This window comes from Haliotis asinina, chromosome 14 (genome assembly GCF_037392515.1).
Source record: "Haliotis asinina isolate JCU_RB_2024 chromosome 14, JCU_Hal_asi_v2, whole genome shotgun sequence".
NCBI lineage: Eukaryota > Metazoa > Mollusca > Gastropoda > Lepetellida > Haliotidae > Haliotis > Haliotis asinina.
Window position 1 is genome coordinate 39,656,275 of NC_090293.1, and position 16,555 is coordinate 39,672,829.

The 16,555-nt window shown below is 39.4% G+C and overlaps 1 protein-coding gene across 1 annotated transcript in view; it reads right to left on the minus strand.

Annotated features, from left to right (window-relative positions):
• Positions 1 to 6,026: 6,026 nt before the first annotated feature.
• The window catches only part of LOC137261849 (spectrin alpha chain, non-erythrocytic 1-like), a 315,782-nt gene continuing 305,253 nt past the window's right edge, over positions 6,027 to 16,555 (minus strand). The window contains exons 18-20 of the mRNA XM_067799651.1: positions 15,099 to 15,150; positions 12,845 to 12,982; positions 6,027 to 6,217 (exon numbers count right to left, since the gene is read on the minus strand). Of these exons, the coding sequence (XP_067655752.1) occupies positions 6,116 to 6,217; positions 12,845 to 12,982; positions 15,099 to 15,150 (292 nt within the window). The 3' untranslated portion in view covers positions 6,027 to 6,115. The remainder of the gene's footprint in view (positions 6,218 to 12,844; positions 12,983 to 15,098; positions 15,151 to 16,555) is intronic.

The following is a 16,555-nucleotide window of genomic DNA, read 5'->3' on the forward strand; positions in this document are numbered from 1 at the left end:
ACAGCGCTGGGCTTTTCCTCATAATGATCTGACATGTGCATTTACACTACCATGGCTCAGTACGTACACATTTCAACACACATTCACGTCTGACTGTAATCTGTAAGTATTGGCACATACACAGATACAATTGTGCATGTACTTGCACACACATACGTACACATTACTGAATATTTACTTGCACACACACAGGTACACATTACTATGTATGTGGTGTTTGCTTTGGAGAGCCACATTTGAAAAATATCTATTGCCGCTAAAGCCAGATTTCAAGTATGAGCCTCATTGCCATGAAAGCCACAATGAGTAAGGCAGTCATTACCGTCTTTCCAAATAACAATCCCTCATTGATCACAATGGATTAAAATTGTTTTAATGACTTGTCCTTTGTTGAGTTGAAGTATGATATGATGGGCGACTTCTTTATTCTCGTTGACATAATGGTTAAAGGTCACATGCAACGTAAAACACAACTTTGCAGATTCTGATACCTTTGCAGAAACAGAAACCTTTACTGATATAGAAACAAATCATCAAAAAAGACAATTCAACCCATAAAGTTGGAAAAAAACGCGACGAAAAGAAGCCTGCAAAATAGGTGTTCAAACGATTCACTAATTTTCCCCCATCTGTTTCAACAGCTATGGTGCGCAGCACTCATAGTGCATGCATAGTGAGTAGGTTCCTGGAGCATAAAACAGTATGCCTGCCTGGAGTATGAAGTCATGAACAGTAGTCTAATCTTGGTTGTGTACACAAACAAGTAAATGATCTATTTGTTACATAAGAAACATGTTGATTGTGATAAGCAGACTCTGTGACAGAGAAAACTCAATGTCTGGTTTACTGACACCTATATGTCTGCCTGGGTGTCTGCTAATGATAACGGGAAAACCTGTCTGCAATGCACAATTTCAGTTACTGACCATCTGCAGTTTGAAAATAACACCTATTGACCTAGACTAAGGCTTAGTCTGTGAATATATATAATTTTGATAGTAACAAGCAAATCCATTTTAACTGAAGAGGAGACCCAGGGAGACCAGAGATTCCTGAACCTGAGGAAATAGGACTTGTTTCATTTAAGGCTTTAGCACTGCAGAGAAGGCTTGGCAGCAGGCAAAATAATGTGGTTCCGGGACTGTGAGACAGACTACTATTAAGCCATGTACAAAATATCGTATTGGCAAATGAACCAGTGGCCAATGATAAGGCATCGTTACACATGAGTGCACACCCACCAGCCCTGACTGGGTTCATTATCGCAACTGCTTCGTTTCGAGGGAGGTAAACCAAAATATTGCACTTTTGATTTGTGATTATACGTGTATAATTTTGTTATTTCATAATCACCATAGCATTTTATATATCATGAAGAAGTGATAACTGTGTTTTAAGTATGTTTGATTTTTTGGTTGAATGTGACCTTTAACACTAATCTTTTTATGTTTATTTTGTTCTTTAATCTTGCATTCCCTTCTTTTATTATAGATTGTATTATGTTAATTCCTATGTATAGAATCTGTTTGGAAATACAATGATACTTGCTAATGGATCATTGTATGGAAAAAGGCAATTTCAGCTTTTTCTTTTATGAAAATATCATTTTTTGTATTTACGCCTTCCTGTAAAGTACTTTGGTCTGTATGCTTTGTATATTGCATCAGCAGAGACAAGAATCATACGTAAAATTTATTGTGATGTTTCAACATCAAAATGTCATAAACGCAATGGTGGTGAAAATACAGATTTAGGAAAATTTGGTCATCCATTTTGCTTAAAACGGAAACAGAAAATGTTGTTAGGCATCACATATGTGACTGTTTTGAAGTATAATCATGCAAAAATGATCTAAACTGGTTTCAGTTGTACGCCCAGACTTGAACAAAGGGACAATCATTCCATATCGATGGGAATTCTCCTTGGCAAGAACTGCACTAAATCAATCTTTGAGATAAGACACTAAAGAAGTAAAAGTAGATTTGTGAAATGGAGGGGAGATGCTGTCATGCCCTGCTGCCTTATTCCATTTCAAGTTATTCCATTTATAGTTTTATTAATGCTTCTTCAGTAATTGGAGATGACAATACATCATGCGAGAATGAATATCTTCACAATCGACACAGCTATGACCTGAGACAAAATCATACACTGGTTTATCAAAATCTGAAAGCATTTTTGTATCTCATCAGGAAAGGAGATCTTTGGAGTAATGATAACATTGCCATACAGATATGGCTTTGCTAATTATCCCTTTACCATAAAATGGAAACTTTACAAACATTGGACATCAAGAATATATAGGCTCTCTACTTTTTTATATCCCCTCGTGAAAACTGAAGCAGCAATAGCTCTAATCTCAATTTTCAGAAAAAGACAATACATTTAATTTCTTTGACCCTTCAAATTAAAACAAGAATTGGTTGTATAATGCTATGTGTACACAATACATGCGACAGTTGAAACTGTGGTCTTTCTTGTAGACTGATAGTGTTGATCATATCAGATCTTATCAGATCTTGAGGTCAGTTGTGGCAATTGTGTTGATTGTAGAAAAAAACTGGGACAGTTAAAAAAATTTCTATGAGTGACACATTTAATTGTCAGTTGTAATCATTGCATCAGATCGTACTGGATCGTATCATATTGTATCTAATCGTGCTTCCGAATCGTGGTGATCAGAATCAATTGTGGTTCTGTTGTGTACACTCTGTTGAAGTTCAAGTAACAGTGAAGTCCATGGTCAGTGGGACTGTATGTATACCCGTCATTTCTTCATCACCTCGATTGTGATTGTGAAAGACACTGGGAATATAATCGTATCCTATCGCAATAGAGTGCATCACTTCGTGATGAATGTGTTGCAACTGCTGCACATACCACATCATCCAAAACTGGGAACCCCAATTGTGCTGATTGTGTTAGACTGCATTCAAATTGTGGACTTAGGCTTGACAATCCTATAAGAATGTATGTGATCGTATCTGAACTGGAAATCTGATTGTGACAATATCGAATCCAAGTGCAACAAATCGTATCAGAACGTATCGACTCGTATCACCTCGTATCCAAACCTGAAATTTCAGAGAAGTTCCACAGTCAGCTTCGAATGGCCAATGGTGGCATTCAGAATGAATCACATGACAGTGTGAGCCTGGCATAATCTTAAGTAATTCATAAAAGGTGTTTGAGCACCCACATGAGGCAATATTTACTGCTACATGGATTAGACCTACATTCACACCATCACTCAACCATGCCCATTGCTGGTTGAGTCACACCAATTTCAACTCTGTTTTTCATAAATGTGTCTTTCCCAGACTGTAACTGTATATGTACTCACACACACAAGTAGACATTACTGCATATATACTAGCACACACAGACAGACATTACTGTACCGTAATGGCATACTTGGACACACAGGTAGACATTACTGTTTTCTATACTTGCACAGACAGGTGCACATCATATATAAGTGCACACACAGGTACACAATGCTGTGTATGTACTTGCACACACTCACAGGTACAGCTTACTGTATATTTACTTGTGCGTGTATGCACGCACACATGCATGCACGCACGCGCATGGGCACACACACACAGACACAGACACAGAGCTACGCATTACTGTATATGTACTTCCACACACAGATTACATAACAACGTAAAAAATAAAGCTTTAGTCAGCCTAACCTCTCCCCCTGCTAGTTTACTTACAACTTTTCATTTTCTTGGCCAGAAGTCAGGTCAGTCAGTTATGTTGACCTCCAGGAAACAATCTAATGTGAAGCTTCTATGATTTCTTGGGTTTTCATAATGAAGGCCAAACCCCCTGTTCTGTGGAGGCAACCACGTTTGTACTTGGGTTGGAACCCGAAATGGTTATACCATATAAACAAAAATCTACAACAAAGTAGTTTCCAATTTTGAGGCTGGACAAGTGCAAGAACATATGGGTGGCCATTTGGCCAACAACGCAGATTGTTCCAATGAACACCTGCGGAAAACCTTTCTCCATCCAGATGTCCAGGCTAGAGGTTATACTCAAACAGAGGCCTCTTTGTATGCGCACAGGACCGCAGTGGCCAGTGATTTGATGGACGAAGCACTAGGGCAGTACTTGGGGGAAAACATATTCATTGTACACCTATAGGCAAAACAGTGAGAGAATCTATCGAAATGACTAGACCGTAGCATAGTCCTTGCAGACAGACCCCAGGGGACCTTCTTCATGGGTTGGTCCAGATATTGCATGTGTTGTTGTACATTTTCTCTAGTTTCGCAAAACAGCCATCGATCGCGATATTCGGAACCTCGAGTGGTAGGCAATCCTGCGTAGTCCATCACTTTGTTTTTCCACATTTCACCTTTCTTGCTGTTGACGCAGTGGTTGATGGCACCACACTTGCCCACTGAATTGTCAGGTTCGAAGAAAATGGTGGGGTGGCGAGGCAGTCGGAAAATTGATTATATCCGTCCTTGTATTTCGGACAGTATGTGTTGGTGAGAACGATTCAGAGTTTGCCTACTGTTGGTCGAAATTGTTTGGGTGGATAGATGTAGACAAAATAGACTATTTTGCCATCTTCTACGAAATCACAGCAGATAGAGTTCGAAAAACTGGCAAGGGATCTGGTATCACTCATAGAAGGTGTGTCCTGATCACCAGGATTTGTTTCTCTGGGTCGGAAAGAGAAACGTAGGGACACTTTTCCAGTAGGTTCTCGAAGACCTCCATGTGTACCTCATCTATACAACCTCGGATTTGTGTGTATCGAACTTGCAATTTGTGGTACTTTGGCAGATGACCCAAATGGATCTTGCTATAGGCTTTGCATGAGAGTTTGCTTCCTGACATTTTTTTCTCTATACATATGCACCGGCATACTTCCAAATGGAGGTCCAGATTTTTTTTTACATCAAAGGCGGCCTGCAGGCCCATGTTTGGGAAAGTCATTTCGGTTGCCATCTTCTACACTTTGCTGTGCAAACATTGGAACTACCAAAACGCTAACTGGAAGTTTTCTACTACGTTGTGGAGAAAACAAATGTGAAACAGTAGTACCAATCCTAGTAGTTCTGACCATTTTGGGGCTCTTTCTAATGGTGTACAGATGCGCAGCTGTGTATTGTGAGTTCGTATCCCGCAGTTGCCTCTGTAGATCCCTCAGCGAGGGACTTGTGGCCCTTGCACCTTTCGTAAAACAAGGGATCACGATCATATCAGTTGGGTCCCTGAAAATGGCCTAGCTGAACGGGGCACTCTCACAGTGAGAGAAGAAGCGCAACTATCATCTTCCTAAATCCTCCCGTGGGGGACTATGGCTACAAATGGATCCATTTAATAATGTTTTTAATCTTTCTATTTTTCTGTCTTTTACAGAAAATGAAAATGAAAAGTGGTATGCAAGCTAGCCAGGGATGGGGGGGGGATGGGGGGTGGGGGGTGGGGGGGGGGTGGGGGTGGGGGAGAGAGGTTAGCGCTGACTAAAGCTGTATTTTTCAAATAAAACTTTACAGTGGAAGTGGTCTCAAACCACCTTTCTGTATACTACAACACTGGACAGTATCTATTTTAGGAAGTAACAAATGGACATAACATTGTCTATGTATTTCACATAGAATCCCATACATAGGTTTTCCTAGTTGCACATGTGCCCTGTGAAGTGTGGACCCAGGGATGATAGGGCCCATCAGATCACTATGAAGCCAGCATCTGAGAACTGACCTTATCAAAATGATGAGCACTGGCATTGTCACAAAGAAAGACACAGGTGACACAGTTATATTGAGAAAGTTCAGCTCCTTTTTTCATGCACTGAAATTAATAATTATCTGAAGCATTGAGTATGCAGTGACATAATCCACCTGCCCCTGTGGAATGGTGCTGCTGCTGGTGTGTGCCAGAGTATCTATCAGGTGATGGGCAGAATGGCTGTACAAGATGCACATCCTGCTCGTTGTATGGTTGCTCCTGTCTACAGAAGCATGACTACAAGACCTGCATATCTGTAACACAGTCCAGCAGATGTGGAAGTTTGTTTTGTCATGTTGGCAAGTTGTGGAATACCATTGGTAATTGTCCTGAGAGCCAGGCTGGCCACACAGCATCAGAGCTCTTGGAGGTACTTCAATGGGCACATTGCCTGCTTCTTGTTGGGGGCTTGGACATGAATCATACCACTGACTTCTTCCCCAACCTGCACAACAATCTGAAAAAAACCCGAAAATCATGATACCATGTAACAATGATGTATTTTAGAAAAAACCAGAAAAATACATAAACACATTATTCTATATAACTTATTTTACTATGTGCATATTGTGATAAAAACACCTGTCCCTATTTTTGAGTGAAATATACACATTACAGTCAGTTATCAGGAAAAAGTTCACCTAGGAAAAATGTCTGCCAGAGAATAAAAGAATTCAGAATCAAAACCTAATGCCCAAACATGTGAACCTTACAGACCATACAGTTTTCTCCCTGCATGTAAGTAAGAATCATTCTTAATTTTGGCATCCATCATCTATAGTGTGATGAACATCAGTCACCCATCATCTATAGTGAGATGAACACACGTCACCCATCATCTATAGTGTGATGAACACACATCACCCATCATCTGTAGTGTGATGAACACAAGTCACCCATCATCTATAGTGAGATGAACACACGTCACCCATCATCTATAGTGTGATGAACATCAGTCACCCATCATCTATAGTGAGATGAACACACGTCACCCATCATCTATAGTGTGATGAACATCAGTCAACCATCATCTGTAGTGTGATGAACACAAGTCACCCATCATCTATAGTGAGATGAACACACATCACCCATCATCTATAGTGTGATGAACACACGTCACCCATCATCTGTAGTGAGATGAACACACATCACCCATCATCTGTAGTGAGATGAACACACGTCACCCATCATCTGTAGGGAGATGAACACACATCACCCATCATCTGTAGTGAGATGAACACACGTCACCCATCATCTGTAGTGAGATGAACACATGTCACCCATCATGTGTAGTGAGATGAACACATGTAACCCATCATTTATAGTGTGATGAACATCAGTCAACCATCATCTGTAGTATGATGAACACAAGTCACCCATCATCTATAGTGAGATGAACATACGTCACCCATCATCTGTAGTGAGATGAACACACATCACCCATCATCTGTAGTGAGATGAACACACGTCACCCATCATCTGTAGTGAGATGAACACACGTCACCCATCATCTGTAGTGAGATGAACACACGTCACCCATCATCTATAGTGTGATGAACATCAGTCAGCCATCATCTGTAGTGTGATGAACACAAGTCACCCATCATCTATAGTGAGATGAACACACGTCACCCATCATCTATAGTGAGATGAACACACATCACCCATCATCTGTAGTGAGATGAACACACGTCACCCATCATCTGTAGTGATATGAACACACATCACCCATCATCTGTAGTGAGATGAACACATGTCACCCATCATCTGTAGTGAGATGAACACACGTCACCCATCATCTGTAGTGTGATGAACACACATCACCCATCATCTATAGTGAGATGAACACACGTCACCCATCATCTGTAGTGAGATGAACACACGTCACCCATCATCTGTAGTGAGATGAACACACGTCACCCATCATCTGTAGTGAGATGAACACACATCACCCATCATCTGTAGTGTGATGAACACACATCACCCATCATCTGTAGTGAGATGAACACACGTCACCCATCATCTGTAGTGAGATGAACACACGTCACCCATCATCTGTAGTGAGATGAACACACGTCACCCATCATCTATAGTGTGATGAACATCAGTCAACCATCATGCGTAGTGTGATGAACACAAGTCACCCATTATCTATAGTGAGATGAACATCAGTCAACCATCATCTGTAGTGCGATGAACACACGTCACCCATCATCTACAGCGTGATGAAAACCAGTCATCTATCATCTACAGCATGGTGAAATCAGTCACCCATCATCTATGGTGTTATGAAAACCAGTCACCCATCATCTATGGTGTTATGAAAACCAGTCACCCATCATCTATGGTGTTATGAAAACCAGTCACCCATCATCTATGGTGTTATGAACACAAATCACCTATCATCTACAGTGTGCTGAACATCAGTCAACCATCATCTGTAGTATGATGAACACAAGTCACCCATCATCTACAGCGTGATGAAAACCAGTCACCCATCATCTACAGCGTGATGAAAATCAGTCACCCATCATCTACAGCGTGATGAAAACCAGTCACCCATCATCTACAGCGTGATGAAAACCAGTCAAACATCATCTACAGTGTTATGAAAACCAGTCACCCAACAGATGGTGCCCAAAGTCTGAGATGGATCAAACAGAAATCAGGCTTAAAAAAGCACTGACATAGAGTGATTCCCCAGGAGTGTTTGTTGGTTTTGTTGTTGTTATTATCCCAGAATTCTTGACAAGTTCACAACATTTGCTACACCACTCATAAGCCCAACTGTGATGCATCATATTCATCAGACAGTTTAATTGTAATCATCTTTGTGACATCTTTGTGACACCTTAATATTTCATCTTTGTGACACCTTAATATTTCTGTTATTTTACAACCTGGGAGTAAATATATATCCATCTAGTATATTATGATAACTATTATAAACATTTTGAAGTTTGATTTCATATCTTTGTGACTAAAAGTATGTCTTGCGTTTACACACATTTCCTGTTTCAGAATTCGGGCAAATTTGCAAAGTGGGGTTCAGTTAGTAAACACCTTCAAATTCATCTAACCTTCTTGCATTATTATAGGTAAATTGATGTGGCATTATTATCACAACATGATTAAATATCAAAGTACAAACAAAAGAAATGGGATCCAAATCAATCTGTCATCATACCATCCAGAAATAAGAAATCCAAAAATGTCTGCACTCAATTTATATCAAACTATATCTATCATGTATATTTTCAAATGACACCATGTTATAGAAATCCAGCATTCTTTTTGTGTGTTTGTTTACATTGAAGAAATTAATTGTTTTCATATGCTTTCAAACACTAGCTCAAAGTTTATGTCCAAGCAAATGACCATTACTTATCAGTTTTGATTAGTGGCTCTTAAAAAAATCAACAAGATCATGCATTTTCACCTCATGTTAAATACCAAAGTATCATCTGATAATGTAACCCTTCTGATTTTTAGATAAAACCTTATGTCACTGTTTGGCACATTTGCATAGCCAGGTGGCTGTTCAAATTAGTTGCCTAATGCCCTTGAAAGTTAAGATGCTATTGTGTCGTGACATAATGATAGCTTATATGGACAACTTATTTTAAATCATGGTTCATGAAATTCAAGATTCATGATGGTAGAACAATCATAATGCATCATGCCAATGATTGTACTTGTAGTTTTTCAGTAAACTGTTCAAACACTGTCACAAACATTTTCTCCCATACTATTGCTTGTCTTGTTTGATGCTCACACTGCAACTAATGAGACCTTGGTGTTAGAGTTAGACTGTCAGGATGTAGGCATTGAATTAAGCCCTAATATTTACCCCAGATACTGACATCATGATTACCACCATTAACAAACCAACACGTTTTTGCCACATGCCTATGTTGTGCCAACAATAGAGTCGTCTCCCTTATATTGTTGAGTAAACAACTGGTATACCTTTCTTCTTGAGATTTACTTTTAGTTCCTGACAAATTTACCCACTATGATTTTTAGATTAATATAGACTTACATCTCAGAATCAGTCATACTTTTTGATAAACCTTGGTACAAATGGTAATATTGCAGACTCTCTACTATATTTTCAATACAAAATTGTACAGACTTTTCCAATACAGAATCTTCTGAATGTACAGAGTCTTGCAATTAGATTTTCTTCCAGAATTTTTTCTCCTATGTTTTATTCCTGTCTACTTAGTTAGTGTCATAAGGATACAGTCTTCCTGAGTTACCACTGTTTTTGGGGAATCTCACTTGTTCATTGTGATAGTGTTAGTGGTTAAGTGGTACTTGTATCACTAGTTCAGGATATTTTCTATACTGTCCACCTATAATGGGAACCAATATATTTCTCTTAATACTGGTTTGGGTGTCATTATTTCCTCTGTTTTTATAACAATTCTCTGCAGTGATCTTGGGAGACAAAACCACAGAATTAATGATGCTTTGTCCATATGCAGAAATGGATGTTGAAGGAGTGCTCATAGTACCACTGATAATAATAGTAATAAGTATTTATAAAGTGCTGTATCCATCCACAAGGTGCATGCTCAAAGTGGCATGATGTACTCCGTTTTCTAAAGATGTGCTGTTGAAGGATATGCTTGGTCCCAGAATAACAGCAAGCTGGTGAGTATAGGATCCGTGTCTGATGAGGTCTGAAGCTAGTGCTGAGCAACAATTGTCAAAAGGGTGATGTAACACAGGCCTAACAAAGTTACATTTACATTCCATTCACGTTAAATGACTGACAGTAATTATATCAACACGTTCAATAATTTTCTAAGTGAGGTAACTCACAGTTGCTTTTGACAGAACTGCTGATGGTAATGCACATGCACAGTAGAGGCCAGAGTCTGCAGATGTAAAATGCTTCAGTTTCAGAGTCTTTTGTTGCTGTTTCAGTAGCGAGGTATTGTGTTTGTGGACTTTTCTGCATTTATGTTCAAAGTGGGAAAGTTGTCTTTGGGAGGCCAGTAACAGGTGCTGTGCCTTCTGTAAATGCAAAAAGAAGTGTGCTATCACTGGACAGCTATAGAAGCACTGGCGATTTCAGTTCTGAATCTGAACTGCTGGATACCACTTAAAGACATACAAGGTAGATGTTGAAGATCTGACTGACTGTGTAACAGCTGAAGAAATCTGTGAAAATCCTGCTGAAGTGAGTGTTGCATAACCTCTAGACATGTAGGTTTAGATACTCCAGACTGAAGTGTAATCTGTCATTCTTTGGTTGCCTGTGCCATGTTGCCCTCAGGATCTGGGGTCCATAGCCATGTAGGCCATGCTGGTTCCAATGGGAACAGAGTCAGTCTGTGATTCCACATTTTTGCCTGAACTTGGTAGATGTTTGCTATTGGTGGAAAGGTGCAAACTACCAATTCCTCTGATGACAATGACATGGGTCCATTACCTTAGCCTGGTATGATGACTAAGGCAGTTGTTTCTTTGTCCTGGTATTAAATAATGGAGACTGATGTTGAATCACAGGTGTGAATTCTTCCTGGTCCTGATCTAAGAGAGGATGCATAGAGACAGAAAACCTTTAATGCCAAAAGTGTATGTGCAAATGAGTATTCTTTAGTATTCTGTGTTCTAAAATGGTCTGTAGAGTTAAGAAATACAGTTCGTTCTACCACCATGTATAGTGTAATAAAGTACACTTTCGCCCTGAACTATTATAGTTAAAGCAGGAGGACGCTCAGCAGAAAACAAACGACGGTGTCTGTGACCTAAATTAAGAATCCTCGCACAGGGCTAACTGACGCGCTGTTCTTTTGACATGTCAGCCCCCTACGTTAGACAAAGTTTACTAGAAAAACAAATGATGAACAGTTTGATGATGGTTTATGTTCGGGTTAAATATCTTCTCTAGATCATTTTAATTACATCTGTGATTCTCTTAAACCATACAAGACAATATGACTACCTCATTTCTACTACCAACGAAAGTTTAGATCAGTACATTCAGAGGAAGCTGACACGTCAAGCAACATTCCACGATTGCATTATGGGAATGTAAACATTGCCAACATTACTGTGTCTCTTTAAGATTTTGAGTCAAACTATGAGACATTTTATCCGTTGGAAAACATAAATGTAATGTTTCCACAGTGAGGTTGGCTGTGTGGTGCAACTGCAAACCAAGAAACGGGACGCGACGGAGCAGTTTACTGTAGGAGGCTGTACAATGCGATGGCAACTGACATCCATCGTGACGTTGGTTACATTGTGACGTAATGCAAAAAAGTTTGATTATGAGGGGGCAGACTGGAATGGCGCAGCGACGTCAACACATTGTGACGTAATGCAAAAAGTGCACATTATCGTCTGATAAAGTATTGTCGGCGCCTTTGATCTTTCGCCAAAGCATCTTAGAATACCCCATACAATCTGCTTATCTTTCTCTATGTCCTGAAGTTGTGTCTTGATCCAGGTAACCTGGCAGCTTAGGCTGCTACTATAAATTGTTTGCCACAAGCACTGTCTGTGCTGTCCTCAGAGTTATCTCTTAAACACAGTCAACTTCTTTGATTCCAAACTGACACAGTCATGCTGTTATCAGATGTTTATCATGATGTACATTCTAATCTTGCCTATTATTATTATTATTATTTTTTATTATTATAGGATATTTATGTATCACACATATCCATGCAACTATTGCTTGCTAAATGCACTACTAATGAGAAGCCTCTTTGATTCAGCTAAATAGGATGAGTTGCCTCAGAAGTACATCCTTGAGCACAATAGCATGTAGTGAGGTGTTTTGAAAGACTTGTACTTCCTGCCGACTACATTGCCTTCATGGCAACCAATTAAGTTGTTCTTATACCCGCAAATTGTTGATCACCATTGTCTTCCTTGTGAGCACTTAACTTGTTCATATACTCCACCCCACCAACCCTCAGTTGTTGATTGCCATTGTCTTCTTGGTGACAACTGAACTTGGTAGTATACCCCCCGTTGTTAACCCCACCTTGTTTTCCTGTGACCAAGTTCCTAAAAACACTTTTGCCTCTAACCAAAGAAACCATTTGTCTTTTCAGTTCACCTGGTCTTTATGAAGTCTCATTCCATTGTCTCCTTCACTTAAGTTCATTGTGTGTGTCACCTGGAAGACCCTCTGCCCTGGCACAAGGCGCTGCACATATGTTGCTGGAAAATAGCCCACTTTACCATTGCACCGACCCTGCAACAATCACCCATAAGACAGAGGGTAAACAAATGCAAGCAAGAATTAGTTCCATCAGCTTGAAGCAACAGAACACAACATTGAATATTCTGCAGCTAAACACAACATCTTAGAAATATCAAGGACAAAATGTGCAATAATATAACATGAGCTTTTACAAAAAAAAACCAATACATTCTACTTTCCTACCTCAATAAGACTGACTGCAGGCCAGCATTTGGTTAATCAATGACTGAAGCTTTCAGAGCATCATGATGCCCAACATACTTGAGTATTTGAACACAGGATGATAGCGAAATATCTAACAATAGCTATCAGTGTGTGTAATCAGATGTAGATAAGCTAATCTGATAATAGCAGTTTATAAATGGGATTCTTGTTTCCAAAGAGACTGTTTAGAAAAGCATAAGGAATACATACTTCTCATGGAGTATCTGGGGATGTGTAGGCCAAACTATATACTCTCCCCCCAAAAAAGAAACACTTTGTTTATTAGTCATCTATCTATAAAGTGAGATTACACAGGTAAGTCTACATCTGTTGTAGCCAGATTTTACAGTATAAAGATCAAATATCTATTATCATGTATAGCTCATAAAAAGTAAAGGCTTCTCTTCACAGTTAGGTGTTGTTTTCAATATCTGTTATGCCCCCAAAACTGCTCTCCACTCTCTTGGCATGGATGAATAAGTCAATGAATTTGACCTTGTGGAATTCTGGCCCATTCCTCTTTGCAATGCCTTCAACAGTTGATCTAATGTCACATGTGTAATGACGTTCGCATGAGCATTGGTCAAGCTCGTCCCACAAATACTTGATCGGGTTGAAGCGCTATAATGTTTTCATTCTGAATACTGAACAGTATTATTTATTTGGAACAACTTCCTCAGTCGGTCAATGATGGGAATCATGGGAATCCTTATCATTTCCTGCCTGTACCAAATAGCAGCTAAATTGCCCTGAAGTTACTCAAAGTTAGATTTCTGTGTGCAGGATATCGCTCCCCATATTATGACCCTCTCACCACCATATTGGTCAACTTGGGCGACACAGTTCTGGGCAAAATGTTCATTTCAACATCGATAGACACATGCTCTACAGTCACGGCACTGAAGCAGAATATAATGTAATTTGTCACTTAACCATATACATTGCCAGTTTTGTAGATTCCAGATGTTGATGCACAACTGGACCTGTGAATGTTAATGTAGTTGTCATAGCACAGGGCCAAAATAGGTCTTCTGTCTTGGAAGTCAAGCTTACTGTAAATGATTCTGTGGTAACATTCTCCAAATAACAGCGACTGCACATGCAGTAGTTAGTAGGCACAACCATATTCTCAGTGCATCTGGGAATGTAGTTAGTAGGCACAACCATATTCTCGGTGCATATGGGTTAGTAGGCACAACCATATTCTCAGTGCATATGGGAATGTAGTTAGTAGGCACAGCCATATTCTCAGTGCATCTGGGAATGTAGTTAGTAGGCACAACCATATTCTCGGTGCATATGGGTTAGTAGGCACAACCATATTCTCAGTGCATATGGGTTAGTAGGCACAACCATATTCTCAGTGCATATGGGAATGTAGTTAGTAGGCACAGCCATATTCTCAGTGCATCTGGGAATGTAGTTAGTAGGCACAACCATATTCTCGGTGCATATGGGTTAGTAGGCACAACCATATTCTCAGTGCATATGGGAATGTAGTTAGTAGGCACAGCCATATTCTCAGTGCATCTGGGAATGTAGTTAGTAGGCACAACCATATTCTCGGTGCATATGGGTTAGTAGGCACAACCATATTCTCAGTGCATATGGGAATGTAGTTAGTAGGCACAACCATATTCTTAGTGCATATGGGTTAGTAGGCACAACCATATTCTCAGTGCATATGGGAATGTAGTTAGTAGGCACAGCCATATTCTCAGTGCATGTGGGAATGTAGTTAGTAGGCACAACCATATTCTCGGTGCATATGAGTTAGTAGGCACAACCATATTCTCAGTGCATATGGGAATGTAGTTAGTAGGCACAACCATATTCTTAGTGCATCTGGGAATATTTTACATGGCACAACTGTAATGTCAATGCCCAGATATACTCCACTTACCTTCCACCAATCGGGATCTGAGCTGTTGATGAGACTAACTTTCCACCCTGCCCTGTTGGAATACAACAGTACTTCATGAGGTCTATGTTGTTTCGTTATTGTCAAAGAAAGATATTTGTAACCAGCTTTTTGTTATAACTGAAATTGCTTTTGTTTTCTAGTTTCCTTAAAGGTCACATGCAACGTAAAACACAACTTTGCAGATTCTGATACATTTCGGTAAGCACTTACCAAAACAAATCATCAACAATGCCAATTCAACCCATAAAGTTGACAAAAAAATGCGCTGAAAAAAAGCCTGAAAAATCAGAGTTCAAACGATTCACTAAATTTCCCCCAGTGCTGGGTGAAAAAGTGGTTTCAACAGCTATGCTGCGCTGTGTTCATAACGCATGGATAGTAGGTTCACGGAGCTTGAAACAAAATGTATGCCCGGAGTATGAGGTCGTGAGCAGTAATCTAATCTTGGTTATATACATAAACAAGTAAATAATCTACTCGTTACATACAAAAAAACTTGATTGTGGTAAGCAGACTCTGTCACAGAGAAAGCTCAATGTCTGGTTTATTGACACCTATATGTCTGCCTGCCTGCCTGCCTGCCTGCTAATGACAATATGTAATGCACAACTTCAGTTATCATGAACAAGTGATAACTGTGTTTTAATTATGTTTGATGTTTTGGTTGCATGTGACCCTTAAGACACATGTGCTGACTGACCATTAGAAAACCAGTTGTCTTTCAGAATTAACTTTAATATGGAAAGAGTTGGCTTTATGCTTTTCACCAGACTATATCAATGTAAAAGATCTGTTTTCTCATTCCTACTTAAACATTTAATATGTGTAAGATGTCAAACTTTTATACAGCAGATTAAATATGTCAAAATTTCCTGTATGAAGTAATCATCTGTATGTATGTGCCATTATAACAAATTTGTCGAATTCTCATGGGTCAATGGCCAAAACAAACCCAACCATGCAGGCAGGTTTGCCTGGGTGTATGAACTGTACACCCCTTCAAATCTGTCATGTGACACATTGCATGAGTTGTACAAATGACCTTGACCTTGTGAAATATGCATGGCTGCTAAATTCCTGATTTCTTTGAAATGTTAGAGTTGGCGTACAAACTGATGAGCATAAATAGAGTAATAAAATTGTTGCCATGATTTCTTATTCATTTGTGTCAATAAATATATATAAAAATATAAAATGCATCTGTATCTCACATGTCGTTTAACAAAACCTCAAATTCGAACATTTTTGTCATAAACTAAGCAATCCCGAGTTATCTCCCTTTATGGCAAGCACCATATCACCAGGAAGTGTTTTGCATCGGAAACAGTGGCCCAACTGTGACATTATATCCATCAAAAAACATAAATGGAATGTTTCAACCAATGATGCCAGCTGGGTGATTTCGTTAAGTCAGGTACTGGAGTAAGGACACTCAC